The sequence below is a fragment of the Telmatherina bonti genome (genome assembly GCF_933228915.1).
Source record: "Telmatherina bonti genome assembly, chromosome: 11".
Classification (NCBI taxonomy): Eukaryota; Metazoa; Chordata; class Actinopteri; order Atheriniformes; family Telmatherinidae; genus Telmatherina; species Telmatherina bonti.
The window spans coordinates 17,770,671-17,781,850 of NC_136629.1; the positions used below are offsets into that span (position 1 = coordinate 17,770,671).

The 11,180-nt window shown below is 36.2% G+C and overlaps 1 protein-coding gene across 1 annotated transcript in view; it reads left to right on the top strand.

Annotated features, from left to right (window-relative positions):
- The window catches only part of blnk (B cell linker), a gene marked incomplete at its 5' end in the record, with an annotated part of 33,991 nt that extends 22,883 nt beyond the window's left edge, over window positions 1-11,108 (top strand). The window contains 19 exons of the mRNA XM_079248733.1: window positions 285-350; window positions 836-882; window positions 3,704-3,744; window positions 3,839-3,957; window positions 4,232-4,331; window positions 4,422-4,494; window positions 5,343-5,368; window positions 5,467-5,495; window positions 7,456-7,483; window positions 7,563-7,608; window positions 7,843-7,903; window positions 7,992-8,016; window positions 8,565-8,595; window positions 8,676-8,751; window positions 8,901-8,929; window positions 9,021-9,076; window positions 9,161-9,244; window positions 9,339-9,494; window positions 10,891-11,108. Coding sequence (XP_079104859.1) covers window positions 285-350; window positions 836-882; window positions 3,704-3,744; window positions 3,839-3,957; window positions 4,232-4,331; window positions 4,422-4,494; window positions 5,343-5,368; window positions 5,467-5,495; window positions 7,456-7,483; window positions 7,563-7,608; window positions 7,843-7,903; window positions 7,992-8,016; window positions 8,565-8,595; window positions 8,676-8,751; window positions 8,901-8,929; window positions 9,021-9,076; window positions 9,161-9,244; window positions 9,339-9,494; window positions 10,891-11,007 — 1,210 coding nt within the window. The 3' untranslated portion in view covers window positions 11,008-11,108. The remainder of the gene's footprint in view (window positions 1-284; window positions 351-835; window positions 883-3,703; window positions 3,745-3,838; window positions 3,958-4,231; window positions 4,332-4,421; window positions 4,495-5,342; window positions 5,369-5,466; window positions 5,496-7,455; window positions 7,484-7,562; window positions 7,609-7,842; window positions 7,904-7,991; window positions 8,017-8,564; window positions 8,596-8,675; window positions 8,752-8,900; window positions 8,930-9,020; window positions 9,077-9,160; window positions 9,245-9,338; window positions 9,495-10,890) is intronic.
- Between the last annotated feature and the right edge of the window lie 72 nt (window positions 11,109-11,180).

Genomic DNA, 11,180 nt, shown 5'->3' on the forward strand with positions numbered 1-11,180 from the left:
AGAACACAAGTGCCACATGAACAGAATGTTTTCTCATGTTTTGCCAGGAAGAGTTGAAAGGCAAGGTTTTTGTTTCACATGTGACAAAAGGAGTTATACTTAGGTAAAAAGTTCATGAGAATGTGAAAAGATCTGTACTTTTATTTACATCAGTATTTACTATAAACTGCTTCTGCACGCTGTTATGAAAGAGCATTCAAGTTAAATGGAGGCACGAGCAATAGTTGTGGTTCAGCACAGTTTATTTTCTGAAGGCTTATTTCTCCATGGCTGTGTTTTTTCAGGCAGCTACAAAAAATGGTTCAAGACATCAAGAAAAACGACGGCAGCTTACTGGATAAAATCAGAAGGTCAGTGTCAGAAATCTTTACATTCTGATTTCAGTAAAAAAAAAAAAAAAAAAAAGCTATGCAAGTGGAAACACACCAGTTGAAATGTGTGTCTTATTTGAAAGACAGGTGATCTAAAACTCATCAGTGTGGTTTGTTTACACGCATCACTAGAAAATCCCAATTCCTCTTTTGACATCTGTTGGAAAGAGAGAGAGACGGCGATCAAAAATAACTCAAACAGATGGCTGTTCTCTAACTTTCTTTTCCTGAAGTGAGACCTCTGAAAGAAACTAAAGATAGAAGTTGACACATGTTACAGCAGTTATTTATTCTCATCTGTCCCTGCAAAAACGCACATCTGCCTGCTAACTGTGGCTATGCTAATGCCACTGTTGAAAAATTTCTCTGTGTGATGCAGAGAACATTTTCACAAAACTAAACAGTCGGTAAAAGTTATAATCTTAAATCCTGTAATAATCAATGTCAATCTTTCCATATGATAGACTGAAAAGCAAACCACGTCCAAATGTACCTGCAAGAGACTACAGAGGTAAGAGTTCCTTGAAATGTTTCCATGTAGAAAAGCAAGAGTCAAGCTTTCTTTCTTTTCTTTATTTTTCTAAACATTTCATCCTAACACACTGAAGTGTTGTTATGCTTTGAACATTTTCAATAGGAAACAGATCTTGACTGCAGGCAGGCCAGTCAAGCACACACATTGTGTGCACTGTAAAAATTCAGCCTTAAAAAACAAGAAAAAATATACAAAAATTAGGTAAATGTTGCTTAAAATAAGATAAATTATCTGCCAACAGAACAAGAAAATTTGGCTTGTCAACACTTCCCAAAACAAGTAAAAATACTCTTAAAACAAGAGGAATTCTCTGGCATAAAAACTAAGAATTACCTTACCTTTAAAAAAATAAGCATACGTGTACTCAAGTTAAGATTTTTAATCTTACTTAGATTTCAGTTTTTGGAGTGTGTAAACCATTCTGACTTTGTCCTGCTATTATAACCACTCATTCCCCAGAGAGATAAGTTGTCTTGAAATTCTAATTTACTGTAGCTTGCAACAGTGTTCTTTTTTTCGTTTTCTTTTTCTTCTTCCTCTTCTTCCTTACAACTAGGAGTTTTAGGGGGTTTTTGTTGATCAGAAGAATTATTATTATTGGGAGTCTCTCATATGGCTTTTGGCATATCCATCACTAAGCAGTGGGTGTTTGCGGTTTTGTTTTTTTTGTTTTGTTTTTTTTTTTTTTTTTTTGGTTTTGTATGCCAGGTCATCCATAAAGCCCAGCTCAGTGGACTGTGCAGCTTATAAATCATTCTCAGATTTTGCCACTGATCACATGACTTACATGTCTGCAACATTTGTAGAAGGCAAAGAGACAAATCAGGCGTCCTCCTACCAGCTGCTACACCATGCTTTGCATGCTGTGCCTTTGGATGTTCTAATCAGCTTCTTAATAGTGGGATTGCATTTTCCAGAGTGCCGGCTGACATTGCACCATGGGTTCAATGGATTGCTGCTATCAAGCGAGATAATCTGAAGTGCTTTCAGCTGTGTTCGTGTGCATTTTCTTGGTGTTGAACAGCAAAGTAACTAAAAGTTTTTCTCAGTGTGAATGCAACCGCAATAAAGTTTGTTGGACAATTGATAAATTTAACCTTCACTGCATTATAACGTGGGGTGCAAGTTTTAGTGGTAATCAAAAGTTATGGACTTATTTTGTCTTTCATTGTGTCAACAGCCATGAAATAGCTATGTTTTCTCACAATGGTCACATTAACTCCTAAATATTAAATGAAATCATCCCTGCTTCTTACATTGTGTTAACACTATCAACCCACCTTTGACATAATGATGGCCACTTTTCACCACTTGAGGTCTGATACGTGTCCTGCCATGAAAAATGAATTAACCACTTGAGACTTCCAAATGTTGTGGTTAGCTAACTCAGGTAGCAATATCTCTATCAGTTGGCAGTTTTGTAGATTTTGTAAACCAGAATTTTAGAAAATGAAGGTCTTGAGCACCAACAAGTGCACATTTTAAAATAAAAAAAATTGCTGTCTGACCTAATCCATAAATTCTGAACTGGTTTGGAAAGTGAGAAGACTGTTTGCATCATCTTTGTTAGTAGCTAATTAACATTCACTCGATGCTAGCAGCTAGCTTATTGCCACTCAATATGGTGACATAACAACAAGTGTGACGTCACTGAGAAAGGTCTCTAGTTGTGCTATGGGTGGATATGCTGTCTCTGCTGTGGACTTTTCCAGCACCTTTCAAATTGCCCGTTGGCCTTGGATTGGTTGCCATGATTCTGTCAGTCTGTGTAAGGGCAGCTGTGGCAATACAAATAGCTTTCCATATCAACAAATTAATTCATGTTCAAATTCATATGCTGTTGTTTTTTGTTTTTTTTCTATTTTTGCTTTGTATTTCATTACAACATGTCAGTTTGTTTGGGTTTATTTTTTTGTATTTGTTTTTCTTATTTTTTTGTTTTTCTCTGTTCCCCATTTTATAACTTTCATTAGATTATATCTCAATTGTTTTTAAACATAAAATGATAAAAAATTTCATTTAAATTACAGATTGTGAAGCAAAAACTAGGGGGGAAAAAAACCCCAAGAGGTGTGAATACTTTTACAGACTTAGTCTTACAGTGAAAATTTTAGCTTTTGGAGGATGTTGATTTTATACCCAATCTTGGCATCCTCACCAGTCTCAACTAATCTGCCATTTCAGAAAGCACTTCTAACTTGTAAATACTATCACTTTTTCTGTTGTCCTTAATGTCTTTCCAAAAAGTCTGTCACTGGTATCAATTTCTCATTTAAATTTTCTAAGTAAAATTAAAATTCTCAGTGAAATTAAAAAAAAAAAAATCTTCTTTTTCTTTCTTTCTGCAGTACCTTAATTTAATATCAAGGTACTGCAGCTTCACTTTCTAATTTGAAAGTTTTTTGCTTTAATTACTGTATTTTTGGTTCAAAATGCACAAGAAGTAATCCACTGGTAGAGCACTTGAAGGTTAAAGATGGGGGTGTGATATACTTCACCGGTTTTACTACAGAAAAGGATACTCAAATTCAAAGTGCCTCTCTAAAGATAGATAAATATGCTCTGAAACCTGCCCATTCTAATTAAATACAAGTGAATGATTTTTTTTTTTTTTTTGGTCGTAGGTGTAGTAAAATCAGCAATTCAGTTTTTTGTTGTTTTTTTTTTTTTTTCCTTCTCTTTTTTCACATTAAGAGAGCTCTTTGTTTTGGTTTTTTTTTTTTGAGGGGGAGGCTTTGTGTGTGTGTGTGTGTGTGTGTGTTTGTTTATTTCTGCTTTTGAATCTTTGGTTTTGCAGATGACAACAGGGAAGACGACCAATTCTCTAAACCAGATTATGTAAGTAATAATTAAAGTAGAAAAAAACAGGAATAACAGAAAAAAAAAAGTTTTTTTTAAGATAATTTTTTGAAGGATTTCATCTCATTGCCAGGACAATGACAGTGACACATACGAAGATCCACATGATGATGACAACTATGAGCCTCCTCCTAGCCAAAGAGTCTTCAAAACTCCCACAGCTTCTCTGCCGCGAGGGGAGTACATTGGTCAGTGTTGTATTTTTATCTTCTTCAAATGAAGTTCCTTTAATGATGCTTTTTAACATTCCCATGCATTGAATCCTAGTCACACACAATGGATTTGACTGTTTTCTTCCTTTATAGTAATCAACCGTGCAGAAGTGTTATTAGTTCTTTCTAGATGAAGTCATTTAAACACGCTGTTGACCTGAAGCCACATTACAGATGTGAAGACCTCAGAGCTTACTTTACTTTATGCAAATTTTAACGTGTTGTTTCTGTTTCTGCTTCTTCTTTCTAGACAGCTGCCGTAACCGTCCCAACCAGCCACCCAGGAAGCCCCTCCGCCCAGGCAAAGCCTCCAGACAGCTTCCACCCGAGCCCACCCACCTTGGAAGTGATGAAGTAGAGCAAATTTCTTTTTCTTACGTTATTTAAAGCTCTTTCACAAATATTGCTAAAGAGTCAAAGAAGATTTTCTTTGTTGTTTTGCAGGGTGATTATATCGACCCAGATGGCACTACTGACGATGAAAACTATGTAAAACCTGCAGAGAATCCCTCTCCCAGTAAGAAACATAACAGAATAAAGTTTTATTATTTAGAAAAATTAAATTTATATTCACTACAAAGATTAGAAGGAAATCATTCAACAAAAATATAATTTCTGGTTTTCATGCCTCTTCTCAGATTCCATGATGCATGGTGGGATGAGAACTGGAGGGGACCCACCCAGTCCTGGTGGGTACATGTTTACCTCAAACACTTGTTAAATGTCAACTCTGAAAGTCCGATTTCAACACAAGAATAAAATCAAGTGATACAAATCCTTGGTTAAAAGTTAGATCAAGCTACACAAAGTACCTGTAAGCATCAGAGGGACTGACACTTCTATGCTAACTTTAGATCATGGTCATTTATAATATCTCAAAGCTGTCCCGGACAACACAGCACATCTGAGTCTCAGTCTGTCTTTGTTTTTAACTTAGTGATGCTAGCTTGAACGTGGGAATATGTTAACACCAGAAATGCTTACGTGCTGACTTTTAGCAGGTTTGTTTCCTTCGTAGTTTTTAGATCTGTTTTTCCCCTAATCAGCCCCAAACAAGCTTCAGCTGGGGCTAAAGAGAGTGCAGCGAGATTTCCTGCAGACACGTATCTCACCTGCTCTCTAAGATGCATGAAAAGTTGCTCCAGATATCACAGAAAGGATTTTGCTTCCAGAGATGAATTACTTGTAAAATAGCCTGTTAGCAAATCCTTGTGTAGTCTAAACCACAAAGAGAAGAAAGATTTTGTTGGAAACAAAAGAAAACATCACATTGCTGAAGACTGAATGCAGTTTAGCCTAATACTGAAGGAGGATCTTTTTTCTCTTTGCATGCATTAAAGTTTTGTTTTTTGGTTTTTTTTTTAGGTTTTTATGAAGCCGCTGACAAAGAGGTAGGCTGTTATACAAATGTAAGACCGATTTTAGGTATTACATGGGGCATGATAATGTGTGCAATAGGAACCTTTCTTGTTATTTGTGTATTTTGCAGGATAACTCTTTCACTCCTCCAGCAAACAGGTGAGTTTGAAACTGCTTTTACTGTCCTTTTATGGAACTTTTTTTAAAAACACTAGTGACTCATTTTTGTATTTTTGCTAGTGGAATTTGTGAACAATCACGTTGAATACACAATTTCAGTTGTCTGTAGCGATCGTGCTCAGATTCTTCCTTCCATGACGCACAACACATTTTCAAAGGCAGACAGATGTAGGCAGACGAGTGAAGAGCACACACACAACACACACACGCACACTCTATGAAGCCACACAGGTCCAAGTTGTGCCAAAGTCTTGTCGTTCATCTTTTGAAACTTTAATTTCGATTGTCATCTTCCCAACAGCAGCTGAAATGTGGCTCACAGCATTTGCCTCCGTTATCTTTAAATCCATCTAAATATGAGCTTGTGAACAAAGTGTTGTTTCCATGCTGTATTGATGTGACTTCCTCTTTTATAAGTGCCACAATCCAAGACAAGAATAGGACAGAAATACAGGACTATACAGACAAGGTGCTGTAAGATAAAAACACCTGACAAATTATCAAGAACTTAAATTTACTCGGAATAAACACAAAAACTATATTAAAATAAATAAATATGAATCAGATAAAAACATAACCTAACATGAGGACACTATAACAAGGATTTGTCGATGAACGATGAAACCAATGAGCCAATATCCTGGAAGGGCTCATTGAGTTAACAAGTAATAAAAACAGGTGATAACATGTCAGTCTCATGAAAGACAGGGCTAGTGATGGAGATGTAAGGGCAACCAAAAAATTTCATGAGAAAACACAACATGGTAAGTCAGAGAATTAGGTTATTACGAAGACAAGGAAGAACAAACACATTAAACAATTTTCCTAAACCCAAAAACAAAGTTCATGCAGGGCAAAGAAACAATGAAGACCATGACAGCGAAGCAGAAATACCGATACAATGGCAGATGGTGTTGAACAAATTTGGTATTCCAAGGTACTTCCAAACTTAATATCAAGTGTCTTAACATTATCAGATGGCTTGAACGCTACACACATCCAACAGTGTATTCCATTACACAGAATTTCCCCAGACTCTGTAAATAAAGATGTAACGATGCCAATTATCAACTTTGCTTAAAGGAAAATCTTTTGGATGATTGAAACTTGCATAAAGTGATGGGCTACAACTTATTGCTTGGAAAAGCCAAATCTATATGTAACTGTTTTTATACCTAATTGTGACACCCTGACCTGTCACTAATAGTTCTGATTGTCGCCTCTTTCATGTGCGTTTGTGTTGTTTTAAAGAATATAAACACAATGAATTGCTCAGTATCAGTAAAAGTGGAATCTGTGAATAAAGATTCAAATTGCCAAATCTGAAATAAAACTTTCATTTATTTTTTTTTACTTTTGTCTTGTAGGATTTTGATTAGTTTCATGTTTATCAATAACTTGAGTTATAGGATACTTTAACAAACTTTTTTACACAACTGTAAAAACATAACACTGTTTAGTTGAATCATTTAGTCTAACTTTAGCACCTTCATTAATTTAAAAAAAAAAAAAAAGAATAAATAAATTTAAAGAACATTAGCAACTCCAGCATTAAAATGCTGCCTATAGTGATTTTCCAGATAATATATACAAAAATAGTACATGAATTGTGGGGTTTTTAATTGCTGCTTTAGGATATCTTCTGTAGACCTTTTCTTAAATACTGAATACTTTCTTTATTCTTTATATAATTGTTTTGTATAAAATCATTTTGATTTGGGACTAATTAACATTTGCTTACATCTATCTCACATACTGCCTCCGGTTCCTTCTAAACATTCTCAGTCTTTACCACCTAAACTGAGCCCCAGGTAGAGCTAACTACATTCTTCCAATACTTCTGAACTGTGTTTATTTGAGAAACATTTCCACTGCAAATGCCACTTTTAAGTATCTCTCATCAGTAGTTCAACTTTCATGATGCTTTTCTGATTTTTAGAATTAACATGAGGAGATCTCCGCTTCCTGTGAGTGATGAAACATGTACAAGATTTCATTCCAAAGGTGGGATTTATCCTAAATTTAACATGGGTTCCTGTAATGCAGGTCCAGGAGCCAACAGATGAATATGAAGTTTGTGATCCAGAGGATGGTAAGTAGCTATTCGTTCAAACAGCAAAATACAGTGTACACAATGTTTTTGTTTGTTAGAATATGTTGGGGTTTTTTTTATTATTATTGTTGAAATAAGTGCATAGAAAGACGTGCTGTTCACACAGGTGCGCCATCTAGAGGCCGACTAGGGAAAACTCGACTTTGTTTTTCTTCGTGTTTAAAACATTCTAGCAGACATCTTAATTCATATTGCTTATTTGTGCTCTTTTAGATACCTGTGATAAACCTGCAGGTGGTCCTCCACCTCGTTTACCCAAACCTCCACCTCAACAGTAATAATTATTATGATCATTATTTTCTTTTTTTTTTTTTTTTCTAAAAGTCAATATCTAAACATCTGATCTGACATTGTTTTCCCAGACCTCTAAGACCGCCAATAAGCCTGGTAAGTTTTTTTTCCTCCATTTAAATAAATGTCCACATAGCTAACTAAACTAAACTTGCTTCAGAAATAAGGTTTTGAACCATTCATTGTAGGAAAGTCTGATTCGTCACTTTAACAACAATTCATCAGTCTTCAGAATCTTGTTTTAATATGTTGTCAACTAGGTGCCATATGAGGTGCCGATCATGTATCTGACAAGAAAATACCAGCATTTCAATCTCAACATGATGAGTTAATACTGACAGGAGAATATTACAGAAAGTTTTGTTTCACTTTTGGGCGACATTTCCCACATATTTAGCCCTGTTGCTCATTCCGCAGAAAAACAGTCCTCACAAATTTGACCTCATAGTAAAGTCACAAAATCAGCCTTTTCAACTATAATAGGAAACCTACTTATTGTATTACAGTGATGAAAAAATCAAACACAAATTTTCCTTACTTTTATGATTTTAAAATTTTGCCCAATATTTTTAGCATTTAAGATTTTATGAGATACTAAAAACCATTCATTGTTTTGTTTTGTTGTTTTTTTCTTTTAATTAAAGAAGCCAGATTTAAAGCCAATGGAATTTGAAAGTAAGTGAATTACATGCATTTGAGAAACGGTGCTTCTTTAAGTTTTTCCCATCAAGCTAATTTTGTGTTTATTTTTAAAGGCAGAACGCTGCCCACATTCCCCACTGACAATAAACCTGTTACAAAAGCTTTCACATTGGAATTCAAACGACCAAAGTAAGGCATCCAGCACACAGTTGCACAGTACAGTATGTTTATACTGTCCATGTGCAATTCCCTATGCTGCTTCAAAGCTGAAAATTACCACGTATCTCTGTTGCTGTGTAATTAATGCTCTCTGCTGTTTTTTGTGGACTCTCTTGCAGGATTCCTCTTCCACAATTTAGCCTGCCCAGTAAGTATAGATTCTTTGTAGGTTTTACAGCAGAACTGCAACCATTTGTATGGAAGTTTTGTGCTTCAAGTTATCATGTATATTGTTGCAGAACCGGCTGAGAGAGGAAGCGTCACTGCTGAAACTGGGTCATTAGATGAGGACAAGGTGTAATTCTGCATCTCAGATTGAATAAACTGGTCTAGTTTGATTGTTTTGAAATGTTGCTGACATTAACTTATCTCATATCAGGATGCAGATCTTTATAGAAAACCCTGGTATGCGTCCAGATGTGATCGCAAAACTGCTGATGATGCCTTGTTACGCACAAATAAGGTATGAGCAAGAGTTTTTCCTGCTGAGCAGCTTGTGCATTATTCCATAAAACACCCACAATGGTGAGTTTAACTGGGAATGCTCTCTGTTTCAGGATGGAGCATTTATGGTGAGACAGAGCTCTGGCCATGACGCACTGCAGCCCTACACGCTAGTGGTGTTCTACAACAGCCGAGTGTACAATATCCCAATCCGCTTCATACCAGCTACTCACCAGTATGCACTGGGAAGAGAAAAGAGAGGGGAAGAGGTAGCAGGAGACTTTTCCAACTTTTCCATTAATATATGGGAGGGATGTTTGATTTTTCTCCAGTTTCTTTAGTCCTGTGAAATGAAAAGCATATGATTCTTTCTGTTCTAAAGTTTGTGCAGAGGTTTATATAAAACACAATTTTGTCCTGATTAAAGTCTGAGTTTTAAGACGAGCCAAAATGCAGAAGCAGTGTTGTTAAAGATACAAAAACTGATCTAATAACATGTAAAATCACCTTCTCACTCACATTTTGTTTTCAATTTCACATGTTCTATAGTGGGAATTTTAGCTTGCTTTTCTTCATGATTTTGTTACACTTCAGTAAAGTTGCGTATGCATTTGTTGTTGGTTTTTTTTTACAGTTCTGTGAAGATCTCACCACACCATTGCAATCAATGTTGTGGTCTGGACTTTGGTTCACACTGCAACACTGATTTCGGTCCCTTTATTTTTTTTTGGGAGCCGTTCTTTTGCAGATCTGCATGCTCTGTTTGAGATCAGCACAGATGCATGGTGCAGTTTCAGCCAAGGTTTAGTTGTCAGACATCGGGCCTGACATTTTATTCTAGAATATTTTGGTAGTGAGTGCAAGGTGTCCAAGTCCAGTGGCTGCAAAACAAGCTCAAATCATCCGCCCTGTACTGTAACACAGTGGCCGACAGTTCAAGTGTTTGAACTGATGTGCTGAGTTTATTGCATTGTGGTCAAACATTACAGCTTTTGTCTCTTCTGTCCAAGTGGACATTTGTGTCAGTAGTCTTGTTTTGTTCAAATGCAACTTTCCAAACCTAAACATGGCACCATGTCTGTTTCAAAGAGAAGACACCTTCTGCTGGCAACTTTTTAAAATTACTCTTGTTCTATCTCTGCCATCAAAAACTTTAACAAACAATATGCAAACTGAGGCCTGTGGCATCCGACACTTAATCTGGTGGTTTTAAGCAGTTTATTAGTTACTTAGTGCAGCCTGAAAATACACTGATCTTGTTGGGAAATCCACTCATGGGAAGACTTGAAACTTTCTGAAATGTTTTCCACTCCAGAAAGGAGATTTCTGTTTTTTAGAACAATGGACTGAAATTGTCTGGAAATTACGTTGATAAGCGGCAACAGTTGCCTGTTTCACCTTTTCATACTACTTCTGCATTTTTGTCTGCTAATATCCAACAAATGACTTCTGCAAAATGCTCATTCAATTTATGTTCCTTGTTTATTACTCAGCATGTAGGCATGTACTCAGTTTTCATTTACATCAGAACACACCATGCCCATGTGTAAAATAATCCCCAAAGCCATTTCTAAACGCCATCCAGCAAAATGAATTTGAAAATTCAAGTTTTCAATCATAACTTTGTTCAAACTTTTTTTTTTTTTTTTTCTCCTCCACTTCTAGTATTTCAGCAGCCTTTCAAAGATCATCGAGAACCACCAGAGGAATCCTCTGGTGCTGATTGACAGTCAGAGCAACACCAAGGACATGACCAAGCTGTGCTACCCCGTAAAGCCCTAAAGGACACCCTCTGTGACTACAAACAGCAACAGTTGGAGCTGAACATCTGTCATGTCTGTTTTTACTGAAGGCTTTTGCTTTGTCACTTAACATCTGTATCACTCAGCTGCAGTTTTTGAATGGGGGGCAGATTAGGGGGAACATTACAGGGGATTAATTTCCAGCTGTGTGGT